The sequence below is a fragment of the Myxocyprinus asiaticus genome, chromosome 7 (genome assembly GCF_019703515.2).
Source record: "Myxocyprinus asiaticus isolate MX2 ecotype Aquarium Trade chromosome 7, UBuf_Myxa_2, whole genome shotgun sequence".
NCBI lineage: Eukaryota > Metazoa > Chordata > Actinopteri > Cypriniformes > Catostomidae > Myxocyprinus > Myxocyprinus asiaticus.
In genome coordinates this window covers 10,602,879-10,623,018 of record NC_059350.1, presented here as the reverse complement: position 1 = coordinate 10,623,018, position 20,140 = coordinate 10,602,879, and the positions used below count along the sequence as shown (strand labels likewise).

At 38.4% G+C, this 20,140-nt stretch overlaps 1 protein-coding gene across 2 annotated transcripts in view; it reads right to left on the bottom strand.

The window, feature by feature from the left end:
- Positions 1 to 20,140, bottom strand: part of LOC127443674 (glutamate receptor ionotropic, NMDA 2B-like) — a 144,251-nt gene that overhangs the window by 7,888 nt on the left and 116,223 nt on the right. For both annotated transcript variants that reach the window (XM_051702426.1, XM_051702427.1), the window contains 5 exons: positions 20,006 to 20,131; positions 15,645 to 15,874; positions 14,349 to 14,509; positions 8,852 to 9,039; positions 817 to 1,055 (listed from right to left, as the gene is read on the bottom strand). In XM_051702426.1, the coding sequence (XP_051558386.1) occupies positions 817 to 1,055; positions 8,852 to 9,039; positions 14,349 to 14,509; positions 15,645 to 15,874; positions 20,006 to 20,131 (944 nt within the window). The remainder of the gene's footprint in view (positions 1 to 816; positions 1,056 to 8,851; positions 9,040 to 14,348; positions 14,510 to 15,644; positions 15,875 to 20,005; positions 20,132 to 20,140) is intronic.

Genomic DNA, 20,140 nt, shown 5'->3' with positions numbered 1-20,140 from the left:
TTTCGAAGAACTCCACATACATGCAAGTCTTGTAATTGTAGCTGAGGAAACCTCGTCATACAAATGACCCTGTTGGTAAATGAAGCAATCTTTTTTCCTGTTTGCCTCAAATAATTGCAAACACAGGTATAGTAAGCAGGTCTATGTTTGAGTCACTTGCCAATTTGGTGAGGTTAACTAATATATACTCTCTCTGTGTTCAATCCTGCCATTTTGTGGGTCATGGCACCACTCCAAATGGTGTTGCTTAAGGCAATATTTGATTTTGGAATCTTTGGAATCTTTGAAATGGGAGTCTGGTGCTTTGGTCTGTAGACTAAAGATCTGGTTTTCAAACACCCAGTGATTGACAAATAAACATAACAATATAGCTTCACAGCAAAGCTAGATTCACAGCAATTCATAAGCATCCTTGACAATACATACATTAAGATTTTATTTTGCTAAAATCTAGACCGAGGACATCAGGGCACTTACTGTGATAAACCAGATCCATAAAGGATTAATAATACATTCAGGTCTTGTTGGAATTATCATAATTACAAGATGAGAACTTGAAGATTCTCTCTGAGCTTTCCACGTCCCCAGACTTATTTGTTCCTATGGCAACAGTCATAACACTAAAATGGATCCATCTTTGGCTTTGATGTTGATGATAGCAAAATACTTGTGTGGCTGATTTGTTGACAAAACCACTACATTAGCACCACTATATGCTCTTGCAAAATATTTTAGAACAAAGAAAGTGCAACAGGTAACACTTGCTGGTTTGGTTTTCCTGCGGAGCACAAGTTCAAAAGTAAATCTTCCACTCACCCTGCTGATGGAGAAGGTGATGCCGGGCTTGCCCGAGCACACACCCATGAAGCAGAATCGAAGTTGCCAGTAAAACAGGTGCTCTGCGATGAATGTGATAAGGGACAGGGCCATTGCAGCTCCCAGCATGTAGAACACACCTGCCATGTTGTCTACATCCAGTTGACTGCTCATAACCTCATTTTTTTCGTTGTGGCAGATGCCAGTCAGCCACAGGGCCTCCAGTTCCTCCATCTCACCTACAGAATTAAGGAAAGAGAGAAGGAAGAATAGAGGGGAGAGGAAAAAGATTGATTAGTATCTAAACATCAAAAGATGAAATGATGTGGATTGGAGCAATGGCAGAATGCAAAGAGAGTAGATTGGATGTTGTAAGGGAGAAATACAATTATATTAATGCAATTGCTAGCTTTGACCAAAAGTGTATTATAAAACGGATAGTTCAGACTCTAATTTCTGATTGGATGAGCAGCTTTTGAAGCCATTGTAAAATTACCTGTGATAGCACATTCTATGTTAATGCACCAACTCACAATGATATTTGGCAACCACAAAAAGCCTACAGTTAGGATAATGACCTATATTACTTTATAAGAATTGTTTATTCCGATAATTATTAATAATAAATTCCACTGTTTATTGAACATTGGAGTCTTTAGTCATATTGCTGTTGCCGCCATTTCGGGTTGTGCCTAAAAACAGTGTTGGGGAAGCTACTTTGAAATTGTAGCTTCTCAAGCTACAAGCTACTCATAACTTAAAGTAGTTAAACTGGGGGCCTGGGTAGCTCAGTGGTAAAAGACGCTGGCTACCACCCCTGGAGTTCGTTAGCTCAAATCCCAGGGCGTGCTAAGTGACTCCAGCCAGATCTCCTAAGCAACCAAATTGGCCCAGTTGCTAGGGAGGATAGAGTCACATGGGGTAACCTCCTTGTGGTCACTATAATGTGGTTCGTTCTCGGTGGGGCACGTGCTGAGCATGGATGCCACGGTGGATGGCGTGAAGCCTCCACATGTGCTATATCTCCGTGGCAATACCTTCAACAAGCCACACGATAAGATGCGCGGATTGGCGGTCTCAGATGCAGAGGCAACTGGGATTCATCCTCCGCCACCCAGATTGAGGCAAATCACTACGCAACCACAAGGACTTAAAAGCACATTGGGAATTGGGCATTCCAAATTGGGTGAACAAAAAAAAAAAGTAAGTAGTTAAAAAAGTAGTTAAACTATAGTCAAGCTACTCTTTTAAAAAAGTACAGCTACACTACAAGCTACCAAAAAGTCGCTTTAAGGAAATATTTTTAGGGTTCAACAAATAGGCTGACGACATTAAATTGAACAAATTTAAACTTCATATACACTAATAAACTAGAAAACACCCTATTCTAAATTGAAATAGTGATCAACAGTAGAAAAACACTAAATATTTCACTTAAAGTCCTTTTAAGGCCGTGTGGGACTCAAGTGAATCAGTTAATCATTTATGTGAACTAGTTCATCTACATGTCCGTTCAAAAGAATTGACTTAAATTGGATTGGAAAATGATTGGATTGGATTTCCAACGCTAAATTTAAGGGAATCGTTTATGTTATGTCATGTGCTAATGTGAACATTTTTGGCTTTGTGCTCTTCTCTCTCTCTCTCTTTATGTGTGCGTGTCCTGTTTGTGCTCTGTTCTTTTCCAGACTTCGCCGATTCGCAAATAGGTTGCTCCACCTTGCTACAGCCAATGGTGTTTTCTAATGCTGCGCTTAATAAAAAAACCAACTGCTGCCTGTCAGATGCAAGCTGTCACAACTCTGGGCCGGTCGTGCTTTTACGGACTCTATGCCAATCGGCAGACCAAACCCAGTGTGTTTTTCTCTGTATATGTTATTTCTGAGAGTAGCACTTTAAATGCAATATGTGTCTCTACCTTTGAAGCAAGCAGTCAGGCTCGTTTGGGTGACCTGCCTGTTTAGTTGAATTTAGAGTAGGTAGGTAAGTCTCTTTGTATCTTTTTTCTTTCTTTCTTATTCTTAGGTTAATGATTTTATTTTCTAGACTATTTTGTTTGTTATTTTGGGCCAGGGGTCACCCTGAAGTCCTTTTTTCCTGCATGCTTAATCACAATAATAATTTATTGATGAATTTATACTCTGTTCTTTGGTCTCTGCTATGATGTTTGAGCAAAAATGTCTTTGTGTTGTGCAGCAACAAACACAGTGTGATGTCCGATTCATGAACAAATGACTCTTTTGAACCGGGTCTTTATAATGAATCACCCAACAAGTGCTCGTTTGAACTCAGGGGCTCAGTTTACCAGTTTGAATTCGAGTCACTTTCTCAGCAAATCATCCGTCAATGAGTTCACAACTGGGAGCGCAGACATTTCAAAATAGTAGTCCCATGTGTATTTCAGGCTTGTTTATCATTAAAAGTCCTGTGTTATGTACCAAAAAATATTTTTTTTCCTGGTTATTATTGATTGGGATTGGAGTAGCACAATAAACTGCATCTGGGATTTCTTTCAATTTGCACTCTTGTCGTCTTTGTGTCTGGGCCATCTAGTCACAGTAAAGAAAGACTAAGATTTTTTTTTTATTATATAAAGGTGTCCTGTGGTATCTGGCACCAAGACGTTAGCAGCAGATCCTTTAAGTCCTGTAAGTTGCGAGGTGGGGCCTCCATGGATCGGACTTGTTGGTCCAACACATCCCATAGATGCTCAGTCGGACTGAGATCTGGGGAATTTGGAGGCCAAGTCAAAACCTTGAACTCTTTGTCATGTTCCTCAAACCATTCCTGAACAATTTTTGCAGTGTGGCAGGGTGCATTATCCTGCTGAAAAAGGCCACTGTCATCAGGGAATACCGTTGCCATGAAGGGGTGTACATGGTCTACAACAATCTTTAGGTAGGTGGCACATGTCAAAGTAACATCCACATGAATGCCAGGACCCAAAGTTTCCCAGCAGAACATTGCCCAGAGAATCACAGTGCCTCCACCGGCCTGCCTTCTTCCCATGGTGCATCCTGCTGCCATCTTCTATCCCAGGTAAATGACGCACACGCACCCGGCCGTCCACATGATCTAAAAGAAAACATGATTCATCAGACCAGGCCACCTTCTTCCATTGCTCCATGGTCCAGTTCTGCTGCTCACGTGCCCATTGTAGGCACTTCAGGGCTGGACACGTGTCAGCATAGGCACTCGGCTATGCAGCCCCATATGCATCAAGCTGCAATGCACTGTGTGTTCTGATACCTTTCTATTATGCCAGCATTAAGTTTTTCAGCAATTTGAGCTACAGTAGCTCTTCTGTGGAATCGGACCAGATGGGCTAGCCTTCGCTCCTCACGTGAATCAGTGATCCTTGGGTACCCATGACCCTGTCGCCGATTCACCGGTTGTCCTTCCTTGGACCACTTTTGGTAGGCACTAATCACTGCATACCGGGAACACCCCACAAGACCTGCTGTTTTGGAGATGCTCTGACCCAGTCGTCTAGCCATCACAATTTGGCCCTTGACAAAGTGACTTTTTTCAAATAGTGATGGTGCTGTTTTTTACATCAGTAATGTCCTGACTATACTTTGTGATCAGTTGAATGCCATGTTGGTGAAGTAAAGTACCAATTTCTTTCCGAAACAGCAAATTCTGTACATTATTCCAAACTTTTGGCCACCAGTGTGTGTGTGTGTGTGTGTGTGTATATATATATATATATATATATATATATATATATATATATATAAGTTATTTATTTGTGATATGAGATCCAGCTTTTGATACTTAAGACCATTGAGGACTCATATACAACTATTACACAAGGTTCAAAGATTAACTGATGCTCAAGAAGGCAACACACTACTATATACATATTATACTTTATATAAATACCTGTTATGTAGATTAGGAAGGGCAGTACTAAAGAATTTAATTTTATATATATATATATATATATATATATATATATATATATATATATATATATATATATATATATATATATATATATATACGTATTTGTATACATTCTGAAAGGGGTGTGAAAACTTGTGAGCCAAAAGGGGAATTCAAATTTGTGCACTCAACTATACAGTATATACAGGTGCATCTCAATAAATTAGAATGTCGTGGAAAAGTTAATTATTAGTAGTATATTAAATACCTGATTAATGAGCTTTCAGCTGTCTTTTCTTTGGCTTTCTATCTTGTTTTTGAACAACAATCTAAATCGAGCATTTCTGTAATGTGGCAACAAAGGGGGCTTTCACACTGGGCACGTTTGCTGCGGTCTGATTCCGAGTGCGATTGTTACCGGTCCCCCCCGCAGTTTCACACTCACTTGATTCTATCGAACCCCGGTCCATTTGCGTTCATCTTACGTCATCACAAACACGCATGGAGAACACAACACGACTCATCATACTTGACACACATGTTTTTTTGTTATTTTGGTGCCATTATGCACAGCAGACGACAACTGCGTATATGTGCGCTTCATGGTGTAACTCATCAGATGTCCAGGGGAAGGCGGCTTGCTGCTGCTTGCAAACAGCGTTTTTTGAGAAAACAGCTGATTGCAAGGAATTCATTTGCATCTTTGTTTACACTGCACGCTTACTCACGCTCGTGTCCAAGGTGAAGTTATTGCCACTGTCATCTCCTATTATACCCTATATTTATAACCTATAATAATATTTATATATAGTATTTATAAGGTGTATAGACAGATATATTATAGATACATAGATAGCTGTAGTCATCGGCTAAAACGCATGCGCAGTGCGCACCCGAGTCCGAGTTGCTTTCACATTCACGCGAATCGCGCTACAGTTCCATTGCAACCGAAATCGGACCACCTCCTACAGGTAGTCTTGGGTTCGGTACCATGGTGCACTCCCCGGTCCACATGACAGCTTTCACATTACTAATTGCCGTGCTGTGTTTCGAACTAAACTGCCAGTGTAAAAGCACCCTTAAACAGCCCTTTGGCTCCTAAATGTTTCAGTTTAGGAACCAATGGCTCTGTGACAAGGAGGAGGGCTAATCAGCTGAGGAGAGGGATAAATGCAATGAGATGTGGCAGTTCGAGAGTGAGAGAGAGCTACAGGCAGCTGCCCTGTATGCGTTTATGTTTGTGTGTCTTTGTGTTTAAGTTTATTGAAAACATTACTTTGATGCTTCGTCCGGTTCCCACCCCCTCCTTTCCATTGAACCATGTTACATTGGTGCTGAAGCCCGGGAAGGAGGAGGGATGAGCCATCGTATAGCCCTCGCCACTACCATCCACCCACAGGAGTAGCCACGGCCATCCGCCGGGGGACGGAGGAGTTGCTACAGGCCGCCTGGACGTGGAGGAAAGGCCGCCGTCCGCGAGGGGCTCACTGCCAGCCGCCTGGAGCAGTGGGGCCGCTGCCAGTGACAGAGGAGTTCCCTACCGGCCGCCAAAACGCGGTGGGGTCGGAAAAACGGCCACAGTCCACGAGGGGAGTAGGCCGACCACCTGGAGCGGTGGAGGGGGGGGATGTACGTCATGCCGAGGGTCCTCCGGCCTGAGGCAAAGGAGGGAGGAGTGTGACAAAGAGGAGGGCGGGGCCTCATCCTTTCCATTGAACCCTGTTACAGGCTCCTTAGTCATTTTTTTTTAGTCTGGAGCCCTGGTTGTGCTTGACAACTGTGAGAAGACACAATGCTGCTCTACTGTTCAGTGATGGTCTCAATGCTCTTTAGAGGGCAGTGTTTTTGGAAAGAGTGGGGGATGTCCAATTCAATGGATCAGTCTAGTGAAAGTTTCAGAACAGTTAAAATTGCTTACTGCACCTTTAACAAGAACTGTACAAAAGAACTGATTCACCTAAATCCTTTGGTTTTCCCAGTGCTACATATGAGAGAGGTAAGCGCATTTGATTACTCCCTCTGCTTTATTGCTGCGTTCAGAATACAATGTCACAAATGCAGCTTTTTGTGACGCTACAGTGCAACTCTTTGGAAAATGTAGCTCGTTACTGGAAAAGCTGCACTATTGCAAAAAAAATAAGTTGAACTAAAGTTGTCACGATACTGAAAAATGTAGTTAAGTTAGTAGTGTCACACTTTTTAGTTAACTACTCCACAACACTACATAAGAACGTCCCTTACACATTGTAAAATCACTGTAACACATGGCCTGTCTTGGCTTATTGCTTTATTTGATGCATGTTTATACTGTATGTGGGTTGATATGAGAAAGTCAGTGAGTTGTGTGTATATATTGCAATTTTTAAGTTTTGCTTTTCCAGCTATGTGTTTTGTGTGTCTGTGGGATTTGGGTGCTCAAGCAACTTTGTTAGCATATGTGTGTTTTCATGTTTGCCTATTCGTGATCTCAATCTCAGTGTGCGTTTCAGCATTGCATTTATCTTGAGCCCCAAAAAAACTGTGCACAGTAAACAAATTACTGCCCCTGCGACCTGTTACATTTGTCATGACGGATTAGTCCAAAGCCATACCCAGTGGAGCTCTCTCTCATTAATGACTGCTTATGGGAGTCACTTGAGATTTGGTTCCCAGCACTAATATGGGCCCTCAGGGGCATCACAGTCCTCATAGGAGGGACATGATCAAACTCAGAAACCCCACTCAGTGTCCTCCAGGTCTGTCTTTAGAGACAAATGCAGATACACACACATAATTTATTCTCTTGCTCAATACATACAATACACACATTTGTATATAATATGTAAACAAAAAGACTCACACATACAACACATATCCAAAAGGACGGGAACTGATCCATCCATCCAGTGGATCCATTTATACACCTATACGAGTGTGAATGTGTGCGCTTGCATGCCTCAGCCTGTGTGTTCATGTGTACCTACATGTACAGACACCGCTGATGCTTTTTCAATGTACTTTTGAGATAACACAAGCACCCTCTTGACACTTGCAAATAGGACTCTATTCCTGGAATCCTATGCAGGCTTACATAACAACATGTGATACACCTATCCTACTGTAGGTGCTATAAAGCCTAGGTGCACGGTCCGCTTGTCGATATGCATGTATGAATGCTAACTGTGTCACTTATCAAACACATGGCACTCGCATGACATAGCCATACATACATGAGGAAGCACTCATCAGTGGATATACTGTATATTATCTGAATAAATTTAGATGCCAGTCTGCCAGGATGTTGTATGTCTCTGCCTATACATCTATAAGCTGCCCTTGCAATATATAATCCAGAATGTCTCAAATTATTAACACTGTTTATGCTTGTATGGGGTGCAGAGGGCATGTTCTACATGTGTCTTTAGATGTGTTCCAAACAGCCTGTCATCTTATTTAGATGCTGTTTTGGGAAGAAGGGATGATTTCCAGAAATGGCCTCTGGACCTGTATCACTAGTAGGTTATAAAAAGAAAGTTCTCAAATCAAACTGAATTAAGAGATGTGAAGATAAACACTTTTTGGTGCTTTCAATCTATAGCCGTTTTTGCTTTGTAAGTACAAGGACAATCCAATACGGCCTATTATATTAAAAAAAAAAATACATATAATATCTAATTTTCCTGAGTTTAACAGGCAAAAATGTGCATCCTTTCTCATTCTTTTCAATATTTAATACATAAAAAAATAAGACAATTTGCTACTTGTTCTGTTTTCGTAAGAATTACAGACACAAAGCAATACCTACTGTATAGACAAATACGAAAGGAAACTTAAGAGACCTCCTGTTAGCAAATAATCAGTAAATAAAATATCCAGGCACACGAACAGTTTTTTGCACAGGCCATCTCTATCAGTGATAGTTAGCCCTGTCACTATCATCTTTTTTATAGCAGACAATATGTTCATTATATAAATGTACATTCACTGACCGCTTCATTAGTTACACCTGTACACCTACTTATTCATGTGATTATCTAATCAGCCAATCATGTGGCAGCAGTGCAATGCATAAAATCATACAGATATGGGTCAGGAGCTTCAGTTAATGTTGACATCAACCATCAGAATGGGGAAAACATTTGATCAAAACAAATCAAACAATCTTTACCATCTCCAAAGAGCTGCAGAATGGCAAGGTCAACTGCCCTCTTCCAGCCTGAGTCTTTCTGAATGGCAATGCCATACCCTGTAGTAGCAAAGATGTAGCCACTGCCAATGGTCACCAGTTTACAGCCCTCATCACGGCCGGCCATGTAGTTCAAGACTGCTGCATCGTAGATAAATGCATCCAATTTACTACATAGGAGAAAGGAGAGGAGTAATGTGTTAGAATGTTTGTATGCAAGCTCTTGTCATACATCGAAGTTCTTGCCAGACCTGTTTGTGTTGACATTCAGGTTGTTCTAGGGCTGCACAATTCATCGAAAAACTAATCGTGATTACGATTATGGCTGCCACGATTATGTAATCGTGAAAACCGACAATTACAGCGCTCAATTTAAATCTGCTCCTGTTGCATCAATGGTTTCTATTTACAACGTGTTTTTGCAGCGGTTGAGTATTCTAACCAATCACTAACGTCCGTTGAGCAATGAAACAGCATTGGCCAATCAGAGCCGCTTAAAATAGTCCTCCGTCTATTGATCCCCATCTAACGATGATCGTACATAAACAAGATCACATTGAAGATCTAATGGGGATGAATGGTCCCCTGTCTCGCCACTAAAGGGCTTACTGAACGCGATAAGTAACTTGGTCAATTTAAATCGGCTTTTAATAAGTTTGAATATTGAATATGTCATAATATTTACTGTACGTCTACTAATCATTTAAGCAGTAATTTAGCAATAATTTAATTTATTCTATACCATAGATATCCTTTTAAAATAATTTTTATTTGGCCTAACATTAACAAACATTATTACAATATTTAATGCTAAAAAGATGCTTAAATGAAACTGGAGCGCAGTTCATATCCACCACTGAAATCTGCTACTCTGAAGAACCGCACGGTTGCTTATTTTGTGACATCACAGTATTTTTATATTTTAAACGACATTAATAATCGCGATTACAATATCAAGGGCAATAATCGACAATTATGATTTTTGCTATAATCGTGCAGCCCTAGGTTGTTCCCTGTTCTACACCAGGGCTGGTTCTAGGATCAGTGGATAATCGGGGCTTAGCCCAGACCTCTGTAGAAAGGTATAGGGTCTTTGATGAAATATCAGAATATAATACACTTTATAAAACAATCTTTTAGTTGTCATTTATAAAGTAAATCTTAAAATAAAACCAAAATGTCCCACTAACTTTGGTCTCTGCCTCAGATATGCTCAAAGTTCAGAAGCTGCCTGCTTTTAACACTATGTATTTTAAAATGTGATTTAAAGGACACTATTTTTGTCCCTTTTGTCTTTCCGTAGTTCGATTCACATTGTGTTTAATTGTCAGTAGCCTATTATTAATTTGTCGGGGGTTGTAAAAAAGGTGCTTATCAAAATAATTGCTACGTTTTCCAATGTTTGCTACTGTATTTTAATATCATCATGTCTTAATAAAAGAGTACAAAAAACGCAAATGTCCCGGCTCATGACTTGAAATTCCTTGAAAACATCTGTACATTACACATGGTTTTCAGTGTTATATATCGAAATATTTGGTACTTACTGCATTTGGATGGACCAACTCTAAACAGTTTCTAATATCTCACCAAGCATTTTGACTGTTCAGACTTTATTGACACTTTATTGACAGCCGCAATCAAGGGCGATCTTTTGTATGTGCGTACATATGCACAGGTGCTTAAAAGCAGACGCCCAACAAGACAGTGTGTGGGTATTGAATTGAGTAGGTATTTGGTATAATGGATACTGTGTAGAAAGACTGGTATCATATATATATATATATATATATATATATATATATATATATATATATATATATATATATATACACTTAATACTAGGGCTGTCAGCCAATTAAATTTTTTTAATCTAGTTAATTATAGAGTATGCCAATTTATTAATCTAATTAATTCCATACACATACATATTTGCTTAGAAAGCCCCTCAAATAACAATAATTAAATATTTAATGATTAAATGATTATAAACAGTTATATTTAAATTATAAAATATATATATTATTTAAAAATAATACAGCTTATCAAAATGCATTGCATTATTTTGGCACACAAGCATTACAAAAAAGACAATACAAAAAGTGGCTTTAGAATACAATATATTGTATATTACCATATAATTGAACATAAGCCTATCATTGGTCTACAGTCCATAGCAATCCATTTTGCAACTGAATACATCAGTCAGTCCGAGATTTATTATAGGGGTTTGTCTAAGGACACATCAGTGTACACCTGCATCAGATGGACGCATTAAGACCATCTTGGTTGCGTTGTGTCATAAATGTACCGTTTGTAGGTCGATGTGTCAAGTTAAATGAAGTTTGAAACTTAGTAAAACACGTCTTGAGATCCCTGTCTGAGCTCCATCAAGCTGTGCGAAGTCACGTAGTCAGTGACGGACAGACATGATAGTTTACACGGCTGGTCCATGCGGTAATTAATTATGTCGGGAAGGAAATCCAAAGTGGGGGATCATTTCGAGAGGGTAAAAAGGATGATCCCAAGAAGGTGACATGCAAACTCTGCAGGCAAACGTTCGCCTATCATTCGTCGACCTCAAACATGGCTTATCATTTGAAACATGTTAGTAGCCTAATGTTAGCCACTTAGCATGGCCGCTCACTCTAACGTTAGATAACCTAGATAAATATGCGCTTGAATAGGCTTATCCAAGTGTTCGTGGGGAAGCTAAATTAGTACCTCGCTTACTGTGCATTTCTCTCTATGAATTAACAAAATGTTCAGACTGTCTCCTTGCAGATTTTTCTGACACATTCAGAATCATTACTGCTTTTGCCGGTGTCACTGCGGCTTGCTTCGTGCGTGCGCTTGTAAAAATTGATATTTTAAAGGCTCATTATTACGGTTTAGTATTTCTCTGTAATGTAGAACATTGTTAGCAAAGTTACTTATAACATTGTTTCTCAGCCCTGGAACTCAAACCATTTTCTGATGCCCCCCAAATATATATATATATATATATATATATATATATATATATATATATATATATATATGTAAGTAATTAAATTAACATTGTAAATGTGCAACAACTAGTCGACTAATGGCTGAAACTAATGGCTACTAGTCGACTAGGAAAATCTTTGGTCAGGGGCAGCCCTAGTTTGTATGCAAGAACATGTTCTCATCTTGTGTTGTCTGCTCTCTGTAAGTGTGGTTTGTTCTCTGTCTGTATGAGCTGCGCGTTGCCTACACAGCGAGTTTCGCTTACTGCCCCCTGGAGAAAACAGGTGGTATTCCAAGCTTGAATTACTCATATAAGGAATATACTTTATTACGGTCCAGGGACATGATTAATTGCATTTTTTAAGCGTGTTATTTATTGAATAATTAATCGCACCGACAGCCCTACTTAATACAAAAATACATTTAGCCTATATTAGTATTATCAACTTTATACTGAAGCACTGATACTTTTGACATTTACAAGATGATAAAAACATTTGGGTCATTGGAAAGTTATGGAAATTTCTATAGTGAATTGTTTTTTTTAGTTTTTTTTTTTTAGCTTTCCTCTGCATAAAAATCAGCTAGATGTTGTTCTTGTGTTGAATAAAACTTGTTTGCAAGCCATAGTGAAGTTCCATTTGTGAGCAAATCCTTCTTTTGAATAATTTATGTTCTTTTCAGTTAATTGGTCAAAATGTTTCACAAATCAGTCTGAATGATTTATTAGCGAATCAGTCTGAATCAAAATAATTTTCAAATATCTGAGTCCAGCAATCCTAAATGACTGGAAAGGTCATGGAAAAGTCATTCAATTGTTAAAATTTGGTTAAAAAGAGTGGGAACCCTAGTGATAGATAAACTATATAAATTCTGAGATCATGGGGGGGAACAGTTTATTTTTCTTTAAAATCTGGAAATAACAACCTAGTCTCATAGAATGAACTTTACTATAACGACATTTTTGCAAACCAAGTTTTACATGCTGCTTTCTACATTTGCTGCAGTTTCCTGATAAAATAAACTCTAGAGGCGCTACAACAGCTTTTATTCACTTTCACACAAATCACAGGTACAGGTTTATGACTTTATAAACACATATTTTTTGCTCTATTACTCACACCCTGCTATGTTATTATATTAAAACACTTTTACTCTAACGCATCATTTGAAAAATTAAACATTTTAAGGTTTGTAATACAGACCCACCTACATTTACGTGCTTATTCCAATGTGATTAACGTCCGCAGTAGCTCACCTGACATTGGACTCGGAGACTGACCCTCGAACCCAGCCAAGGATGCTCGAAACTAATGTAAAAGTGAAGCGAAAGTGCCATAGAAGTGAAATTATGTGGTTGCTTCAGTTATTGTGCTTTTCATTTTGAATTTGAATTTGCATTTTGAAAACACTATCGGTTCGGTTTTGGTTAAGGGAAAGGATGTTTTATTCACCTCTCATTTATCTTTTTGAACACTATTGGTTAGGTTTATTTTAAAGTTTTAGGTTAGGGAAGTACTTTTTACTAATTAAAAAATCCATCTAATGTTCACCTTAAAAACCTCGTCTGATTACAACATCACTTCACTCGCTTTTGGCGCCCATCACTGGACATTTCACTGGGAAACTGCAGCCAAACGTGTATAAAGCACAATTTTGGTTTGCAAAAATGTTGCGATCATTTTAATTTTAATCATTTAATCATTTTAAAACAAGTAAAAGTTATGACGCAAAAACAAATTACACTAAAAAAATATTTTAGCCTAACAAAATTGAATTAATACAATTTAAAATATTTCGTTTATTCATTTAATTTTATTAAAGATTACTCAATTAAATTTGATAGAATTTTGATGAAATTGAAATGCGTAAATCTTCCAAATGTTTTTTTATATATTAAAATTCCTGCACTGTTTCAAGGGCTCTAATCAAATGTAAGCAAATTTGCATCACTGGTCATGTTGACTCCTTTGTACTAAAGGATTATTGTGCTGATAATATAACTAATATATAAAAAATAAAACCAAAGTGACAGATTAGAGAACTTTTTGACAAGAATCAGTTGACTATCTATAACTATCCAGAGATACATTATTGGGAAAGAAAGTATACTAAACTTTGTGTTAGTGTTTTTAATTTTCACATCCACAAAATGTGGTAAACAGTTTATAATCTTTGAATATACGCTATTATAATTAAATACATTATTAAAATTATTTTAATTAAATAATAGATAGCAGGATCCAGGGCCCATGTCAGATCAGTGTATATCTTCTAGCCTATCAACATCTCCAAACAAACCCCCTCAAGGCTGCCTCATTTGATGCTATTATAAGCCCAGAGCTCACCCACCCACCCACTCACATACTGTACTTACTCCTGTCATACAAGCTCTTAATCTCCTTGTATTCCTCTCATTTTCTAGCACTCTCTTCCCACCCTTTATTTACAGTACAGATATGCTCCCTTTTTTCTCTCTCTCTCTCACCCAGTTTTCAGGCTCTGGAGGGCCTCGTCTACATTTTTCTGGTGGAAGCTGGTCATGTAGCTGTGCATCTCCTTGTAGTTGTTCCTTATGTTTCTTTCTGTGCTGCCATTCGGCACAGTGCCAAAACGAAACGGAGGTGAGAAGTCATTTGGATGTTGAAACTGAATAAGAGCAAGCAAGAGAGAGAGAGAGAGACAGACAGAGAGAAATATAACAACTGGTACACAGTGTCAATAAACTCTCAAGGGAAAGTGTGTAGGAGAGGTGTCATTTCAAAACCTTTAGATGCATTAGATCTTGTTTTTTCCCCATTCATAATATAACTGTGTCCAGTGTTTTTTGTAAATGTTCTCTGGACACTCCTTTTTCAGGCATAAAAAAATAAAGAGTGATTAAAGTAAAGAACAAAATCTCACCACATCAATTATTAAAAAGACTACAGCACCCACTTAGGAGTCCAATCTTCTTTTGTTTCATATTGGTTGCCTAATTCGCATTAGCCCATTTATTTACACACCAAAGAGGACAACGCAATAGCAGTATTACTACAAAGCCAGCCAGCATAATAAACGCTAATATTAGGATTTATTATATGCAAATCTGTGCACTGCTACAGAGTAAGAGCGCATGGATTTAGTATTTTCACAAACCAACCAATTATGATATTCCTAAAACTGAAATGATTCACATTTATAATTAACTAAAGACTGTAATTACTATGACCATGAAATGGGTATTTTTTCTTTAAACTGACTTTAAGGCTGAAGTGTGTAATTTCTATGCCACTCATCTGCATTTACAAATGAATTGCAAAAGTAATGACTGTTTTTAAACAGGTTTCTCAAACACTCCTTCCATCCCACCTTCCACTGTCTTGACATGTCAGACCATTTAAACAACAGAGCAACATTTTGTAAGAACCACAGAGCCACATTGTTTACACTTTTCAGAAAGTCAACCTGTGAACGTCTTATAACTGGAATATAGGCGAATGTATTTTAACACTGAAACAGTTACACACTTTAACTTTAAATATTGCATCATTTAAGGCTATGTGAATTAACCTTATTTGTAAAACAGTCTGGTGTATCAATTCAAGTCACGTACAGTTCAAGGCAGTCTTCGGAACAAATGGCTCTTTTTATGCCCTTTTGTTGAAATATATCTATTTTTTTGAAGCATAGGATAAATGAAATCAATAAGAACTGTATTTTTAATAACAGCTTTCAGATGCCCATGGTCCAACTTTAGCTGTGGGACATGCTGTTAAATTTCAGAACAATAGACCCTTGTTACCTTTTTATCACTCAGGCCGGACACCTGGTCCACATACTCCTCTTGGATCATAAATGCTGCCAGGTTGGCAGTGTAGCTAGCCAGGAATATCACAGCAAAGAAGGCCCAGACCGATACCATGATCTTGCTAGTGGTGCCTTTGGGGTTCTGAACTGGCACAGAGTTATTGAAGACCAAACCCCACAGTAGCCAAATAGCTTTTCCAATGGTGAAGGAGGGACCGCCAGGCTCTGATGGTTTGTAGAGAGGTAGAGAGAGAGAGAAATAAATAAATATTATGATATACACTGCCTGGCCAAAAAAGGCGCCATTTGGATTTAAATAAGCAGATACTTAAGAGCCTATGATTGGATCACTATTGCGGTGATTAATATGTTTCAGCTGGCAACAATTCTTTTAACCTTAACTGATGCAGTGTGTAGCTTCTCATTTCTAAAACAACCATGTCAGAAGACATGTCCCGTGGTCGTGGAAAAGATGTTACTGTGTTTCAGAAGGGGCAAATTACTGGCCTGCATCAAGCAAAGAAAACAACTACGGAGATTGCTGAAATCACTGGAATTGGGTTAAAAACTGTCCAACGTATTGTTAAAACCTGGAAGGATAGTGGTGAACCATCAGCTTCACAGAAGAATTGAATGAATGCTTGGTGAAGTCACATTGTAAAAAATCCACAGTAGAACTCATGGCTATGTTTAATAGTGAAATTAAGAGCATTTCCACATGCACAATGCAATGTGAACTTACAGGATTGGGACTAAACAGCTGTGGCCACAAGAAAGCCATTTGTTAGTGAGGCTAATCAGAAAAAACTACTTCAATTTGCAAGGGAGCATAAAGATTGGACTGTGGAGCAATGGAAAAAGGTAATGTGGTCTGATGAGTCCAGATTTACCCTATTCCAAACAATGGGCACATCAGGGTAAGAAGGTAAGCGCATGAAGTGATGCACCCACCATGCATAGTGCCCACTATACAAGCCTCTGAAGGCAGTGTTATGATCTGGGGTTGTTTCAATTGGTCAGGTCTAGGCTCAGCAACTTTATGTGGCAATAAAATGAAGTCAGCTGACTACCTGAATGTACTGAATGACCAGGTTATCACATCAATGGATTTTTTCTTCCCTGACGGCACGGGCATATTCCAGGACGATAATGCCAAGATTCATCAGGATCAAATTGTGAAAGAGTGGTTCAGAGAGCATGAGTCCTGTCCTTAACCCCATTGAAAATCTTTGGGATGTGTTGGAGAAGACTTTACGGAGTGGTTTGACTCTCCCGTCATCAATACAATATCTTGCCAAAAATGTATGCAACTCTGGATGGAAACAAATGTTGTGACGTTGCATAAACAATGCCACGACGAATGCGTGCCGTAATCAAAGCTAAAGGCAGTCCAATGAAATATTAGAGTATGCAAGTTTTTTGGGGCCAGGCAGTGTAATTTAATATGAATTACAAGAGTAGAAGGGCAAAGGATGACGATCCATTATGAAGAGTCATACATTTTACTATTCCAATTTGATTTGAATAAAAAGAATCAGTAGTGTTGGAGGAGATACTTTACAACTGAAGCTTGCCAAGCTACAAGATACGTATCATTTAAAGTAGTTAAACTTCAGTCAAACTACTCTTTTGAAAAAGTAGTTCACTACATTACAAGCTAAACTACATTGAAGCTATTTAAAGGGGCCAATTTCTTATAAAATATATAGCTGTATATTAGGGTTGGGCGATAGGACGATGTAATCAGATATCGATGATATCTGACAAATATCCCAACACTCATTGACAGGCGATGAATGACAATATTGGGAAATTACAAAACCATGGAGCTAAGAAGTTGGCAAATATATAAAATAATAGACCAGGGTATGAAATTAGCACCTGCCAATGGCAGATGCCAGGAAATTTTGCTAATCTACCCGCCATTGTGACCGGCTAACTGTAAGACGTCTTGTAATGACACGACAAGAATGTTAGACACAACTACACGCATTTCAAGAAACATACTTTATTATATTTTGAAGAACAGATGAATGAAAAGCCATCAATGCGCGTCTCTTTATATACAATTACAAATGATTTTTTGACCACTTCATTATTTTATATTATTATTTTATAACTGCTTTTTTGTTTCATTTAAAGTGCGATTTAAATTTAGAAATATCTTTGGTTTAAGTTTTTGGTGTTTCAATAAATTAATTTAATTTTTAAAGCAAAATCAATAAAGCAAGTATCTTCACTGATCCCTCAGCCGGGGGGTGGATGACACAATCGGATATTGCGATATTTTTAAAATAAAAATATAGTGAACATATTTCTTGCATATCGCTAAGCCCTACTGTATATTTAAAATATATATATTTTTTAAATGCATACATATAAAATATATACGTTTGTGAAAAAAGCTATATTTTGATATGGTTGACAGCATTAAACTTGAACAGATCACATAGTCTTGAACAACAGTGGTGTCCAAAGTTTTTCCCTACAAAAAAGATTCAAAGTGCCCCCACAGGCTTGGATACTATTTTTATATGCACTTAAGAAAATGGTTTATTCCAGGGTTTTGCAGTAAACAGCATTCTGAAACATCATGTAAATGAGAACACATATTTCCTTACGCTGTTTAAGGGATTAAGAGAAAGTGGTTTAACACACCAAGGTTTCTCCCAGAGAACGTGGCTTAATGTGGCTATGTAAACACATAAGTGGCGTTCTGATGGGTGTTTGAAGAGTGCACATGTGCGTGAACAGACCGAATAACAAACGTCATAAAACGGAAAGAATTCAACATTTCTGGGAATACAGTGTGAAAAGCACATACACTATATATAACTATACGCATTTACACACACCAATGTAAAATATTGACGGTCCCTCACGTTTGCATATATGCGCTCCTACATTGAGGAAATACCAGAGTTTTATGTAAGAGGGAAACCCCAATATTGCAGGGTATATCGCAATGGAAAATTTAGTGAACAAACACAACAACAACTCTGGAATATCTGAAAATAAAGCGAAGCAACGGAGAATAAAATTGTAAAGTCGGGAGTAAAGAGTATGCCACTTATACACAGTAGCGGTTTTAACCACCACGCAAACCACGCAATTGCGTGGGTCCCCGGGGGCCGGGAGCCCCCCGGCCCATGTAGGAAAGCTCTGCAAAAACCGCTTGAGGGGTGACATGTTGTTCTGGGTACACACGCAAATACGCTGTTGTCTGCGGTCTCAGAGCAGTTCACGAAGCCGCCAGGTTCAGGTCAGTAGGACTTTGGGTTCGGGTTTGTAATTTATTAAAAAACTATACAGGCCTTCGAACTTGTTTCACCCATGCGTGCTCACTCACACAGATACGCGCAAACGGATGAGGGGCTGTTCACACTGAACGTGTTTTTGCATGCTTCTACTCTGTTTTTCCATTGTTTTTCTATTTAAACGTGTTGGACAAACATTCTTGACTGCTGTACCGCATCTTGCTGTTTCTTCAGTGTCTCACGTAGGACCAGCTCATTTAAAAAAAAAAAAAAAAAAAAAAAATTATAACTTCAGATTACAAAAACACATGTCGAGACACCTGCGTTCTGTTTCATTCGTTGCGCTGCGTCTAGACTGTTTTTAGCGCAGGTGTCACAAAGATTTAACGTTCTGAACAAGTTCAGGCTGCAAAGAGGTGACTGTTACAATTTTTTACATTATTGCAGGTTATTCTGCACCAAGCAAAGTTTCAGCGCTTAATAAACGGCAATGTTGTTTTTTTTTTTTTTTTTTTCTTATGCTCTAGTGTGCTGAGGGGCCGTCATGTAAACGTATCCATGTAAACGTAGTCACTGTCACACTAAAAAGTTAGAGGCATAGTCCAACCAAAAATGAAAATTATGTCATTGTTTACTTCCCAATCACTTTTCACTTTCACTGTATTGAAAAAAAGATTCAATGAAAGTAAACAGTGACTGAGGCAAACATCCTGCCTAACATCTCCTTTTGTATTCTACAGAAGAAATAAAGGCCTATGTGTTTGAAACTACATGAGGGAAAATAAATAATGACAAAATTGTCATTTTTAGGTAAACTATCCCTTCAAGTTAGTAGCATTTCCACTTTTAGTTAGTTATTCACCAACACTTACATCAATACTACCTACAGTATAGACTATGCTAATAAAGTACATTGCTGAGTATTAGGCCATCTGATAAAAAATTAGTAAGACAGACATAATAGCTAAAATTAAAAGATAAAACACTGTACTGTGTTCCTTCTATGGAGAGGTTTATGGCTAGACATACCAAATGGTGTTTGGGTGTTTTGATCAGTCTGTATTTGTGTGTGCATGTTTGTACAAGCGTGTGTACACACCTCGTCCATCTGCCAAGCAGCGATTATAGCCAACAGGACTGAAGTACTCAAAAACGAAGACAGCCACGGCTGAAACTATCAACAGCATAACGAACATCATTACCCAGACATCAGCGCTGAAGGGCTCTAAGAGCA